This window comes from Cibotium barometz, chromosome 44, assembly GCF_041138505.1.
Source record: "Cibotium barometz isolate CiBa-2024 chromosome 44, ASM4113850v1, whole genome shotgun sequence".
Classification (NCBI taxonomy): Eukaryota; Viridiplantae; Streptophyta; class Polypodiopsida; order Cyatheales; family Cibotiaceae; genus Cibotium; species Cibotium barometz.
Window position 1 is genome coordinate 6,557,239 of NC_141089.1, and position 23,299 is coordinate 6,580,537.

The window sequence follows — 23,299 nt, forward strand, 5'->3', positions numbered from 1 at the left end:
CTGTTGTGAGGTCGGGTCATCCATCTGCAAGACATCGTAGGTTAAGTGCCAGGCCGAGAGCAAATGCTGTGGGTTCTAACTTTAGCGAGATGGACTTGAGAGCTTTGCATTTTACTGTGCCTGGAGAGACACCAGAGGTCCAGCGCAAGAGAAGGAGGGGCAAGGTTAAAGTCGAGCCGCTGCATGACTTTGTCTCTTCTTTCCTCAGACCAACTGCTGGATGCGGAATGTATACCAAGGATGAAGAGCAAGGTTTCACTAGACAGATGAGAATTCGCCAAAGCCTTGAGAAGGCCAAAAGCAGGTAAGTCTGTGTGTGAGTGTGATGATGGTTGATGTTCACATCAAGTTCAACTCTTTGCGTTAGGCGATGTGCTAGAAACTCAGCACAGTGGCTCGTGTGTGAAGATTTGAATGCTTACAAGTTGCATCTGCTTGCACTGGACCATTCTTGGATGCTGTCAACTCGCTTGGGCATGCATAATAATGACATGGCTGCTATTCACATGCTACACAATGCTGTGCTTGCACGTAGAGCCTATCCACATAGCATTTACAGATCTGACCAACAACAAGCCCTCTGGCTGCGATAATGGCTTGTAAAAAGAGCCTATTCACGTAGCATTTGCAGATCTGACCAGCAACAAGCCCACTGACTGGGATAAAGGCGTTTGTTTTGCAAGTTGTGAATATCAGTTTTAAGATCAAAGAATTGTCTGGCCTTGATAATTAGGTTAGAGAAGAAACTTGGCTATGAACCACCATATGAGCTTTGGGCGCAGTCCGTTCAAGTATCAACTGGAGAGCTGCTTTCGATGGTGGCTGAGGGTGAGGTTGCAAGGAACAAGATGCTCATATCCCATCTACGGCTGGTTGTTTCTGTTGCAAAGCATTATCAAAACCTGGGAGTGGACATGGTCGACCTTATTCAGGTTAGTTAGCAATAAGCAAGGCCCAGAAATGGTCAAATTTTTGTCGAGTTTGCCTAGTTTTTCACGAAAATGCTTCTATGCAATTCATCACTTTGGTCATGGATGACTCCATGCTATGCTTTACTTTGGTCCTGTGTTTATTGAACTAATGTTTGTTTTGAGGTAAGATGCACGACATTAGTCTAGTCACATAATCTTAAAGTGTCCTTACGTCTGGTGCTTTTTGCATTGTGTCTGCAAAATAGCAAGACAAGAAGAGATGTTTTACTTTGAACTTTGGAAGCAACTATATTACATTTCGTGGTAAATTTAAGTTCTTATGCGCGTGACTAATTAAGATTGATCCCTTTTTAAGAACACCGCAAGGAGTTTTCACCATCCCTCGCTCATGTAGGGGATTTTGGATGGCAGGAATGGATATCCATTCGAGTAATTGGTCCACTAATCAAGCCCTTTTTAAGAATCCCTATAGGGAAGCGTCACCATCCCTCGCTCATGTAGGTGGATTCGGGAAGGCGGAAGACGAAAAACTCCTCTGGCCATTTAATATATTCAATTACTAAATCATCAACCATTCATACATTTTCTTTGTTAACTAAGAGAACAAGCTTTAATAATAACTTAAACAATTAACATTAAACATAATATATTATGTTGGGAAAGAGAATATGCATGGGGCTTGAGATGAGGAGGTGCCCATAGTAGAATGGGTTTTTGCCATGATTAACTAGAAGCAATGCATCAAAGATGAACAAAAATAAGCAATAGACAAGAGACAGAAGAGACAAGAGGCAAAAAATAAACATGTTCTCTTTGGCAACCAAGAGAACAAGGTTCAATAATAACTTAAACAATTAACATAAAACATCATGTTTTATGTTGGAAAGAAAATATTCATGGGTTTGAAATGAGGAGGTGTCCATAGTAGAATGGGTTTTTGATATGATGAAATTGAAGCAATAGACAAGAGATAGAAGGGACAAGACAAAAGAGGCTAACACTAGGGCCAATTGGGGAACCCACCCCATTGAGGAACTTTGTTGATTTGTCAAGAGGTTACAATCAATCCCTCCCGTAGGAGTACCACCACTTCAACTTGTATTGTTGATTTGTACTAGATCTTATAGTTATGTTAATGTGGTAAGCAGGGGCCTGATTTAGGGTTGCAAGCAAGCTCAAGATTAGAGTTAAAAGAGGGCCGAAGCTCATGTAAGCAACGGGGCTTGATTAGGGTTTCAAATCAGCCCAAGAAGAGGATTGAAACTGTGCTGAAGCTTTTATACGCAAGGGGGGCTGATTTAAGGTTTCAAATCAGCCCTAGAAAAGGTTAGAAACAGGGTTGAAGCTTGTGGTGAAGGTAGAAGGAGGTTGGGATAGATATGGCTGAGAATGCCCTTGAGAATGAGGCTTCGACTCTTTCACAATGAATTGGTGAACTCTTTATATACAATAATTGGTTTATGAGAAAACCCTAGCCCATTGATTGGACTGTCATAACTCTAGCCAATGCCAGAAAGTTTCAATCCGTTTCTTACTTGACCACCCCTTATTTCTTAAGGCAAGATTAAATCTACACCTTCTTCTTGGGGATAAATTAATATCCTGTGGTCACTTATGACCCTTCGTTCATTCGTAAGCTTGTATCCTGCCATGGCAACATATGAAACTTGCAAGTACATGCGTTTTCCATTTTATGCATGAAATAAATATTAATATTAGGTGTCCGACTTAAGGGGCTAGCATAAGAGGATAACTTATGGCTAACCACATTAAAGTAAATTTGAGCACACTTTTTACATGAAAAAGGTGAATAATTTCATTTCACTACTAAATAGTTTATGCTAAGCTACATGATTTGTAACAAAGTCACATCTTAAAATATATAGATTCTAGCTGGTGGTGCTATCTTTTGGTATCTAAGGATTGTGTAGATGAAAAGGAAGATGACTTGTCTTGGTTGTTAGTTTAGTATATGTTAGAAATTGGGGGCAACTTCTCGGGAGGTCACCCATCCCAGTAGTGTTCACGCCACTGCGCGCTTAACCTCCACCACTCTAATCCCTTCCAAGCCACGAAAATTGGTGGAGGGATGAGAATGGACCTAGTCTTCTATTACTTATCGATGATCCCATTGCTTGGGACTCTAGGCATGTGGGATGTAGGCGGCCAAGCCACGACCTTCCAACACCCTCCCTCGGCGGCCAGGATGTAGGGCACCCAAAGTCTGATGATACGGGGCTCAGAGGCTTCTCGCAATGTTAGTAATGTCACGGTTGGTAACCTGTTGGGGTAAAGGCGTTATGCCCACCCTTATAGTGTGTACAAGCCCATAAGTTATAGTACATAGTACACTTAGTACTTTTAATGTACTAAGTGCACTATGTGTACTAGTGCAATATACATGTGTGATAGGGGAGTCACACACTCATGCCTCATGAGTTGACTTATCCCCACAACTCTCAATCTCTCTCTCCCTTGCTTCTCTGTGTATGTCTCCCATGAATGAACTCTAAACCCTAATTACAGGTTTCTCCCCATCAACTGGTATCAGAGCCATTCAGTGCAAGCAGATTGTTCCCTGGTCCTTTGTTGTCTTCAGAGTCTCCAGTCAAGCCAAAAGCGACCAGCAGGTTGGGCGCAGCCTGTGTGTGAAGAGGCCAGACACATCTTCATTGCGTGGGCAGCTGTAGTAGATTGGTGGGCGTAAGGAGAAGGTGGCGGAAGCCACTTCTGTGCTGAATCACAGCAGCCAGGCGCCTACAGCAGTCTAGCGTGGCATCAAGCGTGGAGCGAAGAAGAAGGCGCTAGTCGAAGCAGGCAAACACAAACAAAAGGCAGCATACGCGCGGGGAGTTCCAGCGCACAGCCGGCGAAGACTCCAACGCAACCTGGTGTGCAGCCAGGCGAAGGCGAAAGGTGCTTCGCTCCACGTCAGCGCTCCCCCCCTTTGCGTCGAAGCAAGAACCGCCTCGTTTGCTGCAGGCACTGACGCGTGGCTGTGAAGAGTGCGTCAAGGGGCTTTTGTTGAAGGTTCGCCCCCCTTCCTGGTGCGCCACCCGAGCCGTCGACTGCAATCGTATTAGCGCTGGGTACCATCTTCGCACCTGCTTTTACTTCCACCAAGGATCAGCGCTCGCAGCAGTCTCCCCCACCTGCACAGAACTGCAGCAGCATCAACATCAGCAAACCCCCCTCCTGCAACAGAAATCCACCTGCAAATTCAGAGGTATTTTGCTTCAATTTTTTTTTGGGACTTGCAATTGAGCAGGTACAATTATCAATTGAGCAGGTACAGGTGCCCAATTGCTCAATTTTGAGCAAAATTGGCAAAATCGGGTGACATTGGTCACAATCAGGATAAATTTGCAGGAAATTGGTCAAATCAGGATCAATTTGCAGGAAATTGGATGTCGAAATTTGGGGCTTTTGATGTAATTGTGCAATTAAGCACTCATACATGCTGTATGATGTGAAAAATTGTACATTTGGGCAAAATCGCAGCAAATTGCAGCAAATTGCAGTGCAAATCAAGGGGCTTTTGTGCCGATTTGGTTGATTTGCATGCAGGCGATCGCATTTTATGCTGTGGTTAATGTGCTGATGCGTTACAAGCACCCAATGTGCCTGTAAATCAAGGGGCTTTCACGTATTTGATGTATATGTGGCCAGGGGGAAGCATCGTGAACACTCTGGATGCCTTCATGTGCGCCAATGTACCATGCATGATCAGAAATTGATCTCAAATCAAAGGGCTTTTCAAGTTTGTATGCTTGTTGAGCTTGGCAAAGCAGCAGGCGAGACTTTTATGCCTTGAATCCTCAAAAATCAGCTTGCAGTCAAGGGGCTTTTGCCCAATTTCTGTTCGGGACTGTTTTATGCAGTGTTCGTGACTGTAAAAAATCTGATTTTCACTCATTTGGACAGCCAGGAGAGCATTTATTGCTATTGTACCTGCTGGTACAGATTTGGCACAGCTTTGTGCATGTTTGGGCATGGCTGTACACTGTTTTGAGTGATCAAAAGGTTCAAATTCAGCTGCTGAAATTGCCGGTACAGGTTTGGTACATCATTGGAGAGCGCTTAGTACTGCTGTACAGTACTTTGGAAGGGCAAAAGAGGACATTTAAGGTGCTGTCCAAAATCTGCAGCAACCAGATTTTGGTGTTTTCATCACAAAAAGTGGGAGAAAAGTTGCATTCTTGCTTCCGCAGTGGGAGATAAAGCTTGGGAGAACATTTGTAAGCACTTTGTGTGCTTAGGGTGCAGTGTTTGCACATTTGCAGGGAGTCAGGCATTAAAGGTTGCATATTGCTATGGCAACCACAGGTGAGAGCTCTTCATTGCTTCACATCAAGAAGCTTGAAGGCTCGCAGAATTATGACATTTGGCAAACCCAGTGCTACAATGTGTTGCTTCAGAAAAAGCAGCACAAGCCTATCAAAGAAAGGGGTGTGATGCCCGCTTCTCTTACAGCTGAAGAGTGGGAAGATATGGATGAGCTGGCAAGATCTACTATCATGTTGTCTGTGTCAGACTCATTACTTTTCAGCATTCGTGAAGAGAAGACAGCTTGGGGAATGTGGCAGAGATTGCAGGACTTGTATGCCCAACAAAGTGCCTCAAGCAAAGTGTATTGGTTGAAGAAACTCATAGGCCTTCAGATGAAGGAAGGGGCTTCTATGACAGCCCATCTCAATGAGTTTAATGGTATTGTCAGCCAGGTCATAAATCAAAAGTTGGCAATGGACGATGAGTTCAAAGCCACCTTTTTGTTATGCACTTTGCCAGAGAGTTGGGACACATTCAGGACAGCCACTAGCAATTCGAATGCTATGCTGTCATATGCAGATGTTGAGGGTGCTCTTCTTCAAGAAGAGATGAACAGGAAAAACAACTCTGTTGGCAAGTCTAATGCAATGAATGCACGTGGGAGATCCCAGCAAAGGGGGAAAAGCCAAGAAAGGGGAAGGAGCAAGTCTCGCTCCAAAAAGGATTTGGAATGCCATTATTGTGGCAAGAAGGGACACATTAAAAAGCAATGCTACAAATGGAAAAATGATCAGAAAGAAAAGGGAAAAGGCAAAGACAAAGAGAAGGATGAAGCCAAAGATGTAAAGCCAAAGGGCAAAAGTGGAGTCAAGATCGAAGAAATCAATGTGTCACATGCAGGTGGCAGTGAGGATGAGGTCCTCTTTACTTCTTCACTTGATGCCCATTCACTTCTTACAGGTGGTCATGGTATGCACTCATGGATCATTGATTCAGGTGCCTCCTTTCATGTCACAGGTTGCAGAGACTTGTTTGTCAGGTACACTGCTGGCAATGAAGGAGTGGTTTATTTGGGTGATAACCATGCATGCAAGATTCTTGGCAGAGGTGATGTAAGGCTTGTATTTTCAGATGGCTCACAGCTTATGCTCCATGATGTCAGGCATGTGCCTGAGATCAAGAAGAATCTGCTTTCTACTGGACAGCTTGATGATGCTGATTATGTTACCACATTTGGTAGTGGAAAGTGGAAGATTAGTAAGGGCTCACTGGTTGTTGCCAGAGGCTCTAAGGTGGACACTCTTTATTTCATGCATGCAGGTGTTTGTCACCATGCTAATGTAAATGCAACCGAGCTGCCGGAAATCTCTATGTGGCATAGCCGGTTGGGACACATGAGTGTCAAAGGAATGGAGCAATTGTCTCGTTTGGGTTACTTGCCTTCTCTAAAGTTTTCAAGTTTTCAGTTTTGTGAGCATTGTATATATGGTAGGCAACTACAGTGCCCCCACAAGAAAGCTCTTGGACAGAAAGATGCTCAGTTAGAGCTTGTGCATACAGATGTATGTGAGATGCCTCAGCTTTCTTTGGGAGGGGCAAAATATTTTGTGTCTTTTATTGATGATGCCACACGCAAGGTGTGGGTCTATCCTCTTCGTTTGAAGAGTGATACATTCTCAGTGTTTGAGAAGTTTGTTGCTCTTGTTGAGAATCAAACTGGCAAAACACTGAAGGCTTTGCGTTCCGACAATGGTGGAGAGTATATGTCCAAACAGTTTCAGGACTTTTGTGATGCTAAAGGCATCAAGAGGGAGCTTTCTACTCCTTATGATCCTCCACAAAACGGGACAGCAGAGAGGATGAACAGGACCATACAGGAGAAGGTCCGTTCTATGTTGTCACATGCTGCATTACCTCATGGTTTTTGGGCTGAAGCTGTTATGACAGCCGTACACCTTATAAATAGGTCACCTAACACGAGGCTTGGTGGGAAAGTGCCAGAAGAAGTATGGACAGGGAAGCCTCCGTCATACAAGCACTTGAGAGTGTTTGGTTGCGTTGCGTACGTGCACATACGCAGGGAAATGCGCACCAAACTTGATCCTAAGTCTCATAAATGCATATTCCTAGGATATGGTGACAGAGGTGAAATGGGGTATAGACTTTGGGATCCCATGAATAGAAAGATCATACGCAGCAATGATGTCATTTTTGATGAAACATGCATGTATAAGGAGCCTGCAAGGCAACAGGAGCCTAGCAGAGTCATCTTTGATGATGATGGACATCATGGACAACAACAAAGGGCTGTAAATCAGCCATTACAGCAGGAAAACCAGCCCTTAAATGGTGCTGAAAATGGTCCAAATGGACAGCCAGAGATGGCAGAAGATATCCCTATGGATATACCACAGTTGGAGGAGATACCGGGCATGATTTTTCAGCCTTATGGCATGGAACAGGAGCCACCAATGGGTGATATGCAGGCTGGACAGCAACCTGCAAATGATGGTCATTGGGTACGGAGGTCCACTAGACCCTCCAGAGCCCCTGACAGGTTTGTTCCAGGGGTTGACTATTTGATGCTTACTGACTGTGGGGAGCCCTCATGTTATAAAGAGGCTTTACAGAGGGCAGACAAGGCTCTATGGGAGCGTGCCATGAAGTCAGAGATGGATTCTCTGCATAAAAATGGAACATGGAAGTTGGTGCCTTTGCCTGCAGGCAAGAAGGTTTTGCCATGCAAGTGGGTATACAGGCTCAAAGTTGCATCAGATGCAAAGCCAAGATACAAAGCCAGGTTAGTGGCTAAGGGCTTCAAGCAAGAATATGGTGTGGACTTTGATGAGATCTTCTCTCCAGTGGTCAAAATGACCACACTTAGAGCTGTGTTGGCTTTGGTTGCGCATGATGATCTGGACTTGATTCAGATGGATGTGAAGACTGCTTTTCTTCACGGTGATCTCCATGAGGAGATATATATGCAGCAGCCAGAGGGTTATGCAGTGAGTGGAAAGGAGAAGCTTGTATGCAAGCTGAAAAAGAGTCTTTATGGGCTCAAACAGGCACCAAGAGAATGGTATCATAAATTTGATACATTCATGAAAACTCAGAAATTCAGGAGAAGTGACATAGATCACTGCTTGTACACCAAGAAAGCTTTGGATGGCAGTCTCTTGATTCTCATTTTGTATGTTGATGATATGTTGATTGCCGGGAAATCTCGTAAAGAGATGGATGCTTTGAAGAAGAGGCTGCATGAAACCTTTGATATGAAGGATTTGGGTGATGCAAATCACATCTTGGGTATGCGGATACTTCGGGACAGAAATCAGCATGTGTTGTATTTGTCTCAGAAGGAATACATTGGCAAAGTCTTGCAGAGGTTCAATATGGACGGGGGGAAGAAAGCTAGTACTCCTTTGCCTCCATATGTGAAACTCAGTGCTATGGACAGCCCACAGTCGGATAGTGACAGGGCTGATATGGCCAAGATTCCGTATGCTTCAGCTTGTGGCAGTCTCATGTATGCCATGGTTGCTACTAGGCCGGACATTGCATTTGCAGTGGGAGTGGTTTCTAGATACATGGCCAACCCTGGCAAGAAGCATTGGGAAGCAGTGAAAGGTGTCATGAGATACCTGAAGGGCACACAGGATTTGTGCATTTGCTTTGGCAAACAGGATGCATTAGTGCATGGTTACACGGATTCGGATTATGCCGGTCATCCAGATAACCGGAAGTCTACTACCGGTTATGTATTTACATTCACAGGAGGTGCTGTGTCATGGATATCCAGGATGCAGAAGTGCACAGCCTTATCTACTACAGAGGCCGAGTATATTGCAGCCACAGAGGCTTGCAAGGAGGCATTATGGCTATCTCGGTTAGTGGTTGATTTGGGTTATACAGGGGATATTCCATTGTTGCATTGTGACAGTCAGAGTGCCATCCAGTTGGCAAAGAACCCTGTCTTTCATGCAAAGACGAAGCATGTGGATGTGAAGTATCACTTCATCAGAGAGGTGATAGAGAACAAGCAAATTCAGCTTGTTAAGATTCACACGGATGACAACCCGGCTGATCTGTTGACGAAGAGTTTGCCTCCGGAGCGGTTTGCTCATTGCAGACACTTGATGGGCATTGGATGAGGCCATTTTCAGCCTTGATATGGCCTTGTATATTATCATGTACATGCTGATTTTTCTTTTCCTTTACTTAAGGGCACTTTGCCTTTAAGTGGGAGGTTGTTGGGGTAAAGGCGTTATGCCCACCCTTATAGTGTGTACAAGCCCATAAGTTATAGTACATAGTACACTTAGTACTTTTAATGTACTAAGTGCACTATGTGTACTAGTGCAATATACATGTGTGATAGGGGAGTCACACACTCATGCCTCATGAGTTGACTTATCCCCACAACTCTCTCTCTCTCTCTCCCTTGCTTCTCTGTGTATGTCTCCCATGAATGAACTCTAAACCCTAATTACAGGTTTCTCCCCATCATAACCTTAGGATTTTACCCACACGGCCTTCTTTTTGGCCCGTGATTACACCCGGCATGTGAGCAAGCTTGTCCATCCGCTCATACACGCGTTCGGCCTTCGTTCAGCTCCGTCGACAGGAATAGGCAAGTCGACTAGCTTCACTAACAACATCCCAACATGCCCTCCTTGGCTCTGATACCATGTTGGAATTTGGGGGCCACTTCTTGGGAGGTCATCCAACCGAGTAGTGTTCACGCATGTGCGCGCTTAACCGCTACCACCCTAATCCCTTCGAAGCCACGAAAATTGGTGGAGGGATGAGAATGGCCCTAGTCTTCTATTACTTATATAGATGATCCCATTGTTTGGGACTCTATGCATGTGGGATGTAGGCAACCATGCCATGACCTTCCAATAGAATATGCAGGCTCATGAGTGTGGCATGTCTAGGAGAGTGAAGCTACCTTACACGTGTTAAGGCATGCATGTATAGTTGACTAAACATGAAAAGACCACTTGTACAACCATTTTTCAGTCCTTGGGGTGAACAATTACAAGAAGTAAGACCATGAAGGTTATGTGAGACCAAGTCAATTCACCTGGTTTCCATTCTGAAGCTTGGGGAAATTAAGTTGCACCTCATGCCCAAATGCACGGTGCTTATCCCCTTCAGCAATGCCCGTAATTAGAATGTGGAATGCACATATTTTATCAACAGCATAATTGTTGTTTTTTTCCAAGACTGTTATTTTTCACCTCCTTGAGCATGGATTAGTATGCACAATGGTTGGATTGCCCTATAAATATTCAAATATTCAATTCATTAATGCCATAAACTGAAATGTAAAGAAGCTGAGTGTGTGCATTCACCATTTCTAATATGAAATAATCGATGAGAGGCTAGGAGAAAGGAAGATTAGAGTGTAGCTTCATAAGCACGCTTTTCAAGAAGAGACAAGGAAGGAAACAAGACAGATTGATGAGTCCCGTGTAGACGACCTATCATGTGAGGATACGATACAAGGCAGATTTGTTGCCATTGTAAGGCTATTTGGAGAGAGAACACAGATGACATCAGACAGCATTTTTTTTCTTACAATCTTACTCACAACAAACTGAGCAGAAGCAAAGGGCCTCTTGAAACTGCAAAAGCAGCCAGGAGAAAAGAGGAAGGAAACGGTACACATCAAGTCCCTTGTCAATTGTTGCCTACTTGGTTTGACCCAAGATTGGTGTCGTTGTTGTGTACAGCTGTCATGAAGTCACCTGCAGATCAGCAGAAAAATGTGCAGTCAGTTAACTTCTTGCCATTGTGAATTGGGGCATGACAAGACATTATTTCACAGCATGTACAATGGCTTTCAGCCTGATCAGGCTCCAGTGGAGCAAAGCAAGTATTACTTGTAGGGGTTTATCGGGTCCTATACTGGGGTCACAATTGTATTTACGTGTTTTCTTTTAGCTTTTTTTAGCTTTCATTGTTTGGCATCTGGTGAGAGGTTTCCTACATTTTTATGGCTAGAATTGGCATATCTTACAATTTTCTGCTTAGATCATTTTTCATTGCAGGAAGGTTCAAAGGGTCTCCTCCGTGGGTTGGAGAGATTCGATCATCGAAGAGGCTACAAGCTTTCAACATATGTACATTGGTGGATTCGGCAGGTAAGCCGGCATTGATAAACTGAACCTTCCTGGGTTTGGGTTGTGCTTGCTGTGTGATAGGATGCTGTTAATGGCAGGGTGTTACAAGAGCAATTGCAGATCACTCAAGGATGATGCGAGTTCCTGCCTACCTACATGAGATCATGTTCGCGGTTAAGAGAGGAAAAGCTCAATTGATACATGAAGGAAAACCTGTTACAGTGGAGGTATCTCTAATATTGTAAACCTTTTCTTTGGTTGCAATTGTTAGGCTGAGTTAGCATTTGTTTTGTATGGTAGTTCCAAGTGGGCGAGGAAGAACGGCATCTAGTGCGAATGAACTAGGGGGGATTTTGGGTTTTGTTTTTCTTTTTTGGGGGGGGTGGTTGTGTGGTGTGCAGGGTGCAATGGATAAGCATAGGTGGAATATAGCAATGGATAAGCATGGGTGGAATATAGCAAAGATTTCAAAGAGGGGAAAAAATAGTGGACTGGCTAAAAACTGAAGAACCAAGCAACCGTGTGCCTCTTTTTCTTTGTTTCCAACAGGTCATTTTACCAAGCCTCTGAAGATATGGTCTTCTTTTGCTACAGATTTGGGCTGCATTGCACTCGCTGATGAGGGCTGGGATCACTATTCATAACCCAAGTGAGCTTCTCACACTGCAAAGCCCTGGTTGATCCCTTTGGTGTGTGGGTGGCCATTGGCCTGCATCTAGGCCGGCCAAAGTCCCAAAATCTTCCCCAAACCTGCACCTTGCTCTTTGATTCTGATTTTGCCCCATTCTTGGTGTCTAACTCCGGTCTTTTGTTGTTCATTTGTTCCTGTTCTGCTCATTCTCGTAGGCCAATGCAGGCTTTGGTTACTGATTATCCCTTTATAGGCATGCATCCCAACTCTGTCCATGTGCAGCCCCTTTATGCAGTGTCCTTGCCCCTTTAGCAAACAGGTCTCGCAATGGTCTGCCTCTCATCTAATTTGCCTCATACTCGGCCTCAGTAGTGTAGCATGCAATAGGTTGATCGTCGTAACACACAACAAAGCCTTCTTTATACCCGTGAGGGTGCAATCCCACTTAGAGAGAGAAAGCAGATCAGAGTTGACACAGTATTGGGTCCCAATTTACCCACTGAAAGCCGCCCCCCCCCCCCTTGCAAGCAGGAGTATTTGCTTATATTTCTTTGAAGAACGTACAATGAAAATGAATGATGACTGAGGACTACCAGACGCAAGGATGATGTAGACACAAGGATGATGTAGACCAAATGCAGGCTGATCTAGATGCTGTCCAAGCTGTGTTGAATTGCTCTTCAATGACCACCATGCAATCCCAAAACTGAGGGATGCACATATGCTGGCTGAATGCTGAAGATGCTCTTCGTGGAGGACTTGGGGATGATGCTAGAACTGCTTGGGACTGTTGTGATCTGATTTGGGAATGGATGAAAATGCTGAATATAAAGCACTTTTTATATATGATGGATGGCTGTTGGTCGGTCCAGGGAACAGCTGTCGGCCAGCAGATGTTGGACAAAAAATGCTTTAATGCAGCATTTAATGCTGCACATTTCTCCATGCTGCCCGTGTGATATGGCTGACTGACTGTTGCTGCCCGACCTGAATTGGGTGACCTTGATGCTGGCCGACTGGGTGTTACTAGACACCTAGTGCTGTTAGCTGATGCTATTAAGCATCTATTGCTGTCTGCTGATGCTATGAAGCATCTAATGCTGTTGGCTGGTTCTCACCATGGCACAGGGCTGTAAACAACCCCACACAAGTTGCCAACTGAAGCTTGTGGCCATGGGCTGGCCTTTGGCTGGCCCATACGCCTATCTACTATGCAACTACATGCACTAATGCAAATCTACCGCTATGGCTTGACTTCTACATGCATTAACTGACGAATTCTCCAAGTGGGTAAGAGGACGGACCCATGCGGACTCTCTATGGCTATGGAGATTGACCTATGTCGCTCGTGCATGACATGTCCCAAATTGGGGCTCACAATGGGGCCACGGCATGCGACAAAATATTCCTAAAAAGGTAAATCCTATTGATGTAGAGCTAGTGTGTCACATAGCACTCCAGTGCAGGGTGCATGTGAGAAGTATGTTGTTGTAATGGGGTGCATGAATGTCGGAGCTGCTGCCTAAGGGCAGTATCTGATAAAACCCCAAGTGGTTGCTCATGTAACCCCTTGGTCTTTGCTTAATCTTAGACTGGTGTTGACCATTGTCACTTGTTCACTCTGTTTCTAGCAGATTGCTGATGGTCAGTTCTTCCAGCTTGGGCTTTATATATGGAGCTGTGCATGCTTTGAAAGATGAAAACCAGAAGATTTGGAAGTGTTACATGTTGTCATGATGGAAATCCTGAAGGGCGGAACATGTGTTGGGATTCAAGAATTGTGGAGGGCTTAGAAAGTGGTTGCGGTTGTCAATGTGAAAGAAGAATGCTGAGGGAGTGGATCATGACAGCAATCAGATTAAGTAAAGAAGGAATTCCCTGGGTTTGAACCTTAGGAATCTTGGGGCCACATGGCAGCCACTTGGTAAGGGGGACTCAGTCAAAGGCTGGGCTGAAGAAGCATCAAGAGAGGTTAGGAGGAAAGAGAAAAGCATGCTTAAAGACTGAGCTGTGGCTGGGAAGTCGAGAAGTATGAAGCAGCCCATGTGTTCTATGTGATCTGTGCCATTCAAAGTTTGTAAAATGCAGTCTATCTTATGCCTGAGAATTAGGGCTTAGCAAGGAACATGCATGTTATGCTTGTAAAGTTTCCAATGGGAATACATGTTTTAATCACATTATTAATCTGGTGTCACCTTGTACATGCAGAACCTCTCACTACTGCTAAATGTTCCAAGCAACAAAATAGAGAGGGCACTGCAGGTGAATAAAAGTTACTATTTATGCTTAATGTAGGATCTTGAAGTGTTTTATGGAGCTTGATGGTGGTTTTGCAGGCTAAAAACAAAATCACATCTATAGACAAAACCAGCTTCTCATATGGACTGAAGAGGGAATTCAACGGGCTACATGAGGTGATATTTGCATGCATGTTTTTTTTTCTTTTTCCCAAAAGAATTCGTTAATTTGTATCAGTGTTGTTTGCTATAGCAAATTGAGATTTAGTTAATTGTGATCAAGGGTCTTATGCTGGTTTTAGATCATGAACTCTTGAGCTTGTGACCCATGCATGCTAGTACTTGTGTGTTTTTAAAACCAATTCTCCACATTTTGATGTAGAAAAGTGTTCTAAGGGCTCACTTGTATTTCTTGAAAAAATGGACACGGTTATGTTTCTCAATTGAAGACTTGGCTAAACTGCTTGAACTGTTGGCATGGCTGTTGCAACTAGCTTGCTAACTGAGGAGTTTCAGAGCTGAGCAGCCTGGGAATCCTCTTCACACTGGGATCTAATGCGTTGACTGGGCATTGGATCCTGCAACTGAAACAGGCTTCATGCTGGGCAGTAACATGCACTTCTTCACACAAATGGGAGGCACATGCCACACTCAGTCAAGTATTCTTAGTTTCCCTCAACTATGGTTTGGAGTTGTTCCATTAATGAGAAAGTAGAGGGTTTTGGCATTGGTACGAGTACCACGGTTCAAGACAAAGCCTGTGGAGATAAGTTGCTCATTCACACCCCAAATTTGTGCGAGATTGAGTTGACATAATCTTGGGAATAAAATGGTTTCACAAGTTCCATCCAAATTCGAATTAGGCGAAACACAAGTTAAGGAACATATCAAATCCTCCGATCCGGATCAATTATGAGCCCGGTACTCCCAACTCTACCTTAATCTCTAGTCTTCAAGCAAAGCGGGAGATTAGAAAAGGTGCACAGTGTGCAATGGTCTATGTCCAGAGTGCTGTTACAAAGGCCGATATGCAACCTTATTTAGCCATTTTTAAAAGTTATTTTTGAAGGATAGTTTACCACCCTAACTTCCACTGGCTCAATCAAAGAATCATAGGATTGATCTTCTACTTGGCTTGGACCCCCCCCGCCCCCCCCTTAAAAATTTCGTTATTACCTCAGTAAATCCAGGGAGGTCACTGGTTAGATGAGTTGCTTAGGTCAGGCTTCATGCGCAGCATGTCCTAGTTTGTTGCCTTTTGGAGCTCCGATTTTATTTGTCCACAAGAAAGATGGATCGTCACGATTATGCGCGGATTGTCATGTAGTGAATAAGTTGACGATTAAGAGTAAGTTTTCAATGCCCTGCGTCGACTATATTCTTGAGTGGCTGAATGGTGCTAAGGTCTTTCCCCGAAAATTGACCTAAAGAGTGGGTACCATCAGGTTTGAATTGTGGAGACATACATTTTCAAGATTGCATTTAGGACTCAGCGGGCTCACTATGAGTTTATGGTCATGTCTTTTGGATTGACCACATTTAACAAGATGATGCGAGTGTTTTGACTCTTAATTGGTAAGCGTGTTTGTCTTTTTGGACAACATACCTGTCGTTTCACCTATGCTCAAGTAGCATGAGCGTGATGTAGAGGAAGTTTTCCATTTATTAGATGTTAACGAGCTCTTCATCAACAAGAGAAGGTTTTTTTTCTATCTGAAGCTGTCTACCTTGGTCACATTACTAGTTTAGAGGGCATCCGTTTGGACCCGGCCAAGGTATAGGAAATCCTCAATTGGGAGCTTCTCGCCGCCATTGCATATGAAGTTCGGTCTATTGTGGGTGTATGTCAGTCATATTTGCCACATTGAGAGATTTATTTAAAGGTGAAAAAACTTGGAGGGAGCATGCCTAGATAACCCCTGTTGTAGTGCACTCTTTTCCAGCCCTCAAGAAGCGCTTGTTGTAGAGGCTCTATGTTTAGCTTTAGCCTCATGGGACGTGCATCGTGTCACCATTTGGTCCTTTCATCAGTCTTGATTAGTGTTTCACACACTGAACAAAGCCAAGGTGTGAACGAGGATTTTCCACAGAAGAAAGCTGAAGCATTCATTGGCATATTTTGGTGTGAAAAATGGCTACAGAGCATGAGCAACATGGGATTTTATTTGTTTGTGTGACTTATAAGGTTTATAAGTCAACAGGTTCACACATCGATAAAGACTGGCCGGAATTATTACCTTCTAGGCATGCATATGTGGACAGAAGGAGGTGCCTAGAGGAAACTTACTTGGGAAAAGCATAAAAGTTGATATTTTGGCCAACTCAGTTACTTTTGGCACAAAAGGAAGAGCACAACTATTATGGGTTGGTCGACTCCATGAAAAGTAGGAGGAGGGACTCTCTTTGGAGGAGGATGCGCATGAGACACAGGCAGACAACAATTGTTGAACTCTCTCCTTCAGATCTGGTCGTACATTGCTGTGGGCGTACACAGTAGGAGCAGACGGTTTCTTCTTTTTCTCTCTTTGTCGCAGTATAGCAGGGCAGCCGACTGGTTCTCTCTCTCCCCTGTGTGCTGGCCGTACTCAACTGCAGTAGCTGATTACAGGATCCCTCTGTGCACTGGCCGTACACACACCTAGGGGTTACCTTCTCTGTAGCAGCCACACGCTTCACCATGGGTTCAGCAGCTAGAGCTAGATTGACACGGGGATATGCAGCATTGGCTATGCTAGAGAGACAGTGCCACCAGGCGCATTTTTCAGGAGCCGCGGACGAAGGGGTGGCTATTTGACACATTAGTCACACCGGCACTGATGTATGGAGCAGCGGTATGGGCGCCAGGCCTTGCTACCCATTGGTGGACACAGATAGAGAGACCACAGGCCCTCATGATGGCATGCATGATACGCAGCAAATCGTCAGTACCTCATGACATTATCTGAGCAGAGTTTGCTGCGCCTCCTATGATGGTAGAGGCCATATTCCAGACTATATGCTTGCTAGACAGATTCAGAGAGATGCCACAGGACAGATTGTCATACAGTGCTTTTGAGGCATCTAGACAGCTGGCTGAGGCAGGAGACAGAGGATCATGGTATGCACAGGTCACACATTGGTTCTCACAGCATGGCCTAGACATGGATCATCTACCACCATTCCAGTATGACAGGGATGCGCCACATATCTGTCTCTCTCATAGTGAGAGGAATAGAGTATTGAGACATGACCTATGGCAGCTCTATACACGAGAGACATGGATATCGCCTACACAGCCTCTTCCATTGAAGATGCTATACTACGGAGATCACTTCATGAGTATCACTGATGATGGATTTTTAGAGGCCTAGATACATGGAGGGCTTTTTACCACACGGCTCCCGAGTGGCTATTGGTCAGCTTAGAGTTTCATCACATCGATTGGAGATCGAGACTGGCAGAGCAGCACGGATCCCCCGAGAGGAGAGGGTATGCAGATTGTGCAGAGAGGAGGTGGAGAGTGAGGAGCATTATGTATGCAGATGCAGAGCATATACAGCCATCAGAGAGAGAGATCCCATTTTATTCAGAGAGCCACATTCCCTACGCCAGATCTTTGAGGTAGCAGACCAGCGCATACTGGGGAGATTCATTCTAGACATACAGCGTCACAGAGAGACATCATTACAGGCTCAGACAGCTCCAGAAGGGGGGCGACAGACAGAGATTATTACATTTTTTCAGAGATCCATCCCACTCCCAGCCCCTACACGGCAGGGAATTACTCTCAAGAGAGCAGAGACACTCAGAGCCCGCAGGAGACAGAGGACACCTGGCTTTCGGACACCACGCCTATACCAGAGAGAGATGACAGAGATCAGAGCTCAGAGCTCAGTTTCACAGAGAGGGTGCGGAGCGCCTGGCTCGCTTTAGAGCAGACCCAGGCATGTTCTTGAGGGAGGTGTGGACACCCCCTTCATTGATGTATACCATTTTATACGCCCAGTATGGTACAGGATGGAGCTAGCTAGGTTGCATATCATGATTGTATACTCCATGCATATAGCTTTGCATTCTCCTAGTAGTAGAGCTCTATCCCCTCCCCCACTCATTGTACTTATTGCACACCCAGATTTAGCTTTTTAGTTCAGTACTTTTTCATTTTGTTGAGATGACAGAGGATACCCATACAGGTACACTGATTTGTCTCATAGGCCGAGTTCGGTCTTTTGGAAGGCGTTAATAAAATCTTTCTTTCTTTCTTTCTTTCTCATTCTCTCTCTCTCTCTCTCTCTCTCTCTCTAGAAGGACATGGCTAGAGTCCTCACAGGAGTTGGGGATGAAGATGGCTTTCTATAGATTCTCCGCACCACTGAGGATGGCTTTATACTTAGACCGAGCTACATGGATACCCATCTGTCTCATGGATTGAGGTGCGCCATTGGGCAGATCCGCACCTCTTCACATCAGTTAGAGATAGAGAGGGGCAGATTTAGAGGCATACCTCCAGGGGACAGGATTTGTCGGATTTGTTGGATAGAGCGAGAGACGGAGGAGCACTACATCTGTCGCTGCACAGCATATTATGAGATTCAAGGGCGCTACCATTGCCTTTTCAGAGAGGGATTTGGACCACTGGCTAGAGTCATGGACTATTGTGATCAGCGATGCTTGGGTTTTTATCTCATGGAGATCCGCAAGCTCAGAGAGTCCATTATCAAGAGCAGACGCTCGACTGGCAGGGAGTCCACACAGAGACAGATTACTGACTTCTTTAGAGGGACTACCCGGGAGGACACACAGTCGACAGCCCCCAGCAGTGGGCACCCCGTGGGACTCTAGTTGAGTGAGCTATCCAGTTGGGCAGATCTAGACGCTGGAGGGTTTGCGGATCCTCACATCGGAGACGGTGCCTACACCGGAGGATTCAGAGCATCATTGCGAGGCATCGGGCTCGTCCGACTAGGCATCTCACTATGGCAGATATCCAAGCCATCCTGCACAGATCCATGCTAGAGCTCCTAGGATGATTACCACTCCAGCCATATACTGTTGTACTCATTGTCACTTTTGTACGCCCCCATATTCATGTATCCATGTACTCATGTTTCCCATTTTGACTAGTAGCATTAGCTTCCCACTCTCCCTAGTTGCTGCTTCCGGATGCTCCCTACTGATGTATTGTAGGGTTAGATACTTACCTTCAGTTCTTTCTTTTCTTTTCCAAACAGTGTATCAGATGTCACATGGTTGTAACTTTGGTCTCATAGGTCACTTTGGCCTTTTGAAGACGTTAATATAACATTTCATTTCATTTCTCTCTCTAGCTGTAAACAAGGTAGCCGATTGTTCACTTGGCCGTACAGTGCTGATATCTAGGCCATCCGGCAGAGATCCATGCTAGAGCTCCTAGGATGATTACCACTCCATCCATATACTGTTGTACTCATTGTCACTTTTGTACTCCCCCATATTCATGTATTCATGTATCCATGTACTCATGCACCCCATTTTGAGTAGTAGCATTAGCTTCCCACTCTCCTTAGTTGCTGCTTCTGGATGCTCCCTACTGATGTATTGTAAGGCTAGATACTTATCTTCAGTTCTTTCTTTTCTTTTCTAGACAGTGTATCAGATGTCACATGGTTGTAACTTTGGTCTCATAGGTCACTTTGGCCTTTTGAAACGTTAATATAACATTTCATTTCATTTCTCTCTCTAGCCGTACAACAGGGTAGCCGACTGTTCACTTGGCCGTCGTACAGTGCTGATTGCAGCGCTTGGAAAGCTTCTTGGTGTAACCCCAACGGGGCGTGCTGTGACAGACTCAACCATGTGTCCAAGAGATAGAGATATGTAGAGAGAGAGGGGAGAGAGAGGAGAGAGAAGGGAATAGGGATCTTGTAGAGCACACCACATTGAGCGGGGAACATGCCCTGCCCCCTTTCAAGAATTTATACCGGAACAATCCACGGGCACACTGGCCAGGATCAAAACAATCAATGAATACAAAACAAATAGATATGCCGATGTAGGATATCCAAGTCGATGTTGATGTCGATGTCGCGTCGATGTCGAGGCACAAGATCTTTGATGTCGAGCACACCACGGGGATGACCCACCAGTATCTCTCACCGGGCTAGTACCAGATCCAATATCCAAATCCAAGTTCATATCCAAGTCTAAGTTCGTATCCAAATTCTAGTTCCAGATCCAAATCTAGATCCAAGTCCAAAATCCAAGCTCCATGTCTAAGTTCTATGTTCCATGTCCAAGCTCTATGTTCATGTCCAAGCTCCATGTTCATGTCCAAGCTTCATGCCCAAGCTATATGTCTAGGTTCCATGTTCATGTCCAAGCTTCATGTTTATGTCCAAGCTCTATGTCCAAGTTCCATGCCCAAGCTCCATGTTCAAGCTCTAAATCCACTTGCTCATCCCATGAATAATCTCCACAACTCCTATAGCCTTGTTGATGAAGAAAACCCTAGAAAAGCTCTTTTTGGCAAGAAAACTGATATAAAACCTGTTTTAATGGTTTTCGGGCGATAAAAACCTCAAAAAAGTAGTTTTTAGGGTTTTTTTTGAGCAATTTTAGGATTTTTGATATTTTCTATCCGCACAGCTCCGTACACGTGTCCGTGTCGCTCATGCATATGCCCATACAAGTCAAGGGCTGATCATACATCTAAAAAGCAAGTAGGAGAAGGTGTTGATGGCGAAGAAGAAGCTCTCCATGATCATAATGATGCCCACACACACTCTACGATCTCCTTCAGGATGCAACAAGAGAGGTTCAAGCCTTTTTATACTTGAAAAGGGCTTTGCTTTTTGCCAAAAGCTTGTCCATGCTATTGCTTTGCCTTTTTATGCTTTGTTTTTTCCTTTTTGCCTTTGCTTTTGCTCTTTTTACTTTTATTAATAAAATATTACTCAACTTTTGGTGCTTTGCTTTTCTAGCTTTAAGGCCTTGCTTTTTGGCCTTAGAGTTGCTTTTTGAGAAAGCGCCTTTTAGCTTTTTGGTCCGGCTCAATCTTCTCTTTGTAGTGGTGTCCTTGGCTCGCGGTCAACCTTGTTTGACTTTTTTGCTTTTTCTTGCTTTTTGACCAAGAATGGTGCTTTTTCTTAGTCAAACCTTATGGACCCCGTCCCCATGTCTTCTTTCACCTATCTGGTGTCCTAGCATGGGTTTCACCATGTGAAATAGAGCTAGGAGGGTCAAATAGTTACACTTGGTGCTGTTTGTATCTTGCTCTTGAGCAAGAGTCTTTGCTGAAGTGATGTGGAAAATTTGGTGCAAGTTTGCACCCACACCTTGTTTGTTGTAAAAGCTTCTACTCTGAGGGGCCGGCCGTTTCGGCTCAGTGTTGCGTTTTGATATTGTTTGTGGTTCTTCCGCGGTGTTTTAAAGTTTGTGTCTGGTATTAAAGTGTTTGTATGACTCTACTCAACATGGTGTGGTAGGACATCATTCTACATAGATGATGGCATGTGTTGGGGATGCTTTGAAGATAGGCCGTCCACTTCTGAACCAGCAGTGTCCATTGGAGCTAGAACATGTCTTTAATATGTTGATGAAGGCCAACGTGGGAGACAGGACCTTTATTGTTAAAGGTGTCAATACAAACACAGCGTGTGATTGTGAATACAAATACAACATGTGATTGTATTGTAATGAGGTTGTCCACAGGAGGCTCTATTTATGGTTTCCCCAATGACATGGTCCCACCATGGAATCTCTGCACATGTGAGTGATGAGATTATTTTCCCTTCATTAAGACCTTTTGTGTTGTTGTGCATATGTTGCATGTGTGTATGTCATGCTTACGTTTTTTCTTTTGATAAAAAGTGGTTAACAATTACCTTCACTTTGTTAAGACTATCTTGTAGGAGTTCTAATCGCAAGCGAATTGCAAGAGTCTCGAGTTTCTCGGATCGGTTTCATTGGTATCAGAGCCCAGCCTTTCTAGCAGAGCAGGCTTGTCATTAACTCTTTAGAAAGGAAGAGATCTTGGTGGAAACTAGGTTTGATAGCTGCCATATCATGGACAGGTCAATTTTGTTGGGTTACGATCCAGACAAGCTTTTTGAGCAAACGTTTGCTATATTTCAAAAGACTCTCGATAGCTAGCAACAGTCCTTTTGTGAGGAATTGGATAAGCTTTTGAAGCGATTGGCTGACAAAGAAGCCTTATTGACACTCTATAGAAGGGATCCTTATGTTAATAGGCTTCTCCAGGGCAGAGTGGCTCGAGATCGAGATGTTATGGACATCTTTGGGGATCTTGCTCAGGTATATGCAGAAAACCCCAGAGATCTAGCTTATAGATATCTGTGGAGAACGGGGATATCGATGTTAATCCTACTAGTGCACATGTCATCCCAGATCCTCCTCTACAATACATGAATCAACAACCAGAGGGTTTGGACAGAAACTCCTGCTACGAAGAGAGGAGATCTAGATTCTCTTCGATGATGCATCTGGTTAGACACGAGGATATGGAGAGGACTCCTGATCTTCCTTCTGGCTTTGAGGATGGCTCTCCAAAGAAAACAAAACCAAAGTACAGAGTTAAATACGGTGTTGGGTTTCAGCTTGATCAGGTTCTTTGTCCCCACAATTTACAGAGCCATCACCGTCTTCTCGTGTTTGTGAATATTGTGGTCTCCGTGACCATGAATCACTTCATTGCTTAAAATTGATAATTTTGAGTGATTTGGAGGATAAGTCTAAGCAACGAACTCAAACAAGGCACACTTGCTTCGATCCAGATGAGTATGAAGTTGGGTCTTAGGAGCTTTGAGATCGGCTATTATGATCAAGGATTTTTTGTGGAGTAATTCTTTTACTTGAGGATACTTTTGTCATAGTCCGAGCTATGCATTTTGGCAAATCCTTTGATGGTTACGCTTCCTTTTTGGTTAAATACTACCTTATTTGTAAGTTGTACTTTTTGGTTCCAGCGATACATGTATATACTTGGAATTTTTGGCTTGTTAAGCAAGCTCACCCTCGCATGAAAGTGCAAGGAGCATGTGTGTTTTTCTGAGTGTGTTTCAGGAAAGCAGAAATTTCTTGTTGTAGACAGCAACGTCTTAAGTTTTTTTGGAATGGATTTGGACA

General features: G+C 44.3%; 1 protein-coding gene across 2 annotated transcripts in view; it reads left to right on the top strand.

The window, feature by feature from the left end:
- Positions 1–23,299, top strand: part of LOC147612900 (uncharacterized) — a 73,869-nt gene that overhangs the window by 406 nt on the left and 50,164 nt on the right. The window contains exons 1-7 of one of the 2 annotated variants that reach the window (XR_015263322.1): positions 1–304; positions 734–932; positions 11,258–11,350; positions 11,428–11,556; positions 11,924–11,978; positions 14,169–14,222; positions 14,297–14,374. The exon at positions 1–304 is cut by the window's left edge and continues 406 nt beyond it. Coding sequence is in view for 1 of the 2 variants with exons in the window: in XM_086782174.1 (XP_086638300.1) it covers positions 1–304; positions 734–932; positions 11,258–11,350; positions 11,428–11,556; positions 14,169–14,222; positions 14,297–14,374 (857 nt within the window). In the remaining variant the exon portion in view is untranslated. The remainder of the gene's footprint in view (positions 305–733; positions 933–11,257; positions 11,351–11,427; positions 11,557–11,923; positions 11,979–14,168; positions 14,223–14,296; positions 14,375–23,299) is intronic. The other variant, XM_086782174.1, reaches the window with a different exon arrangement.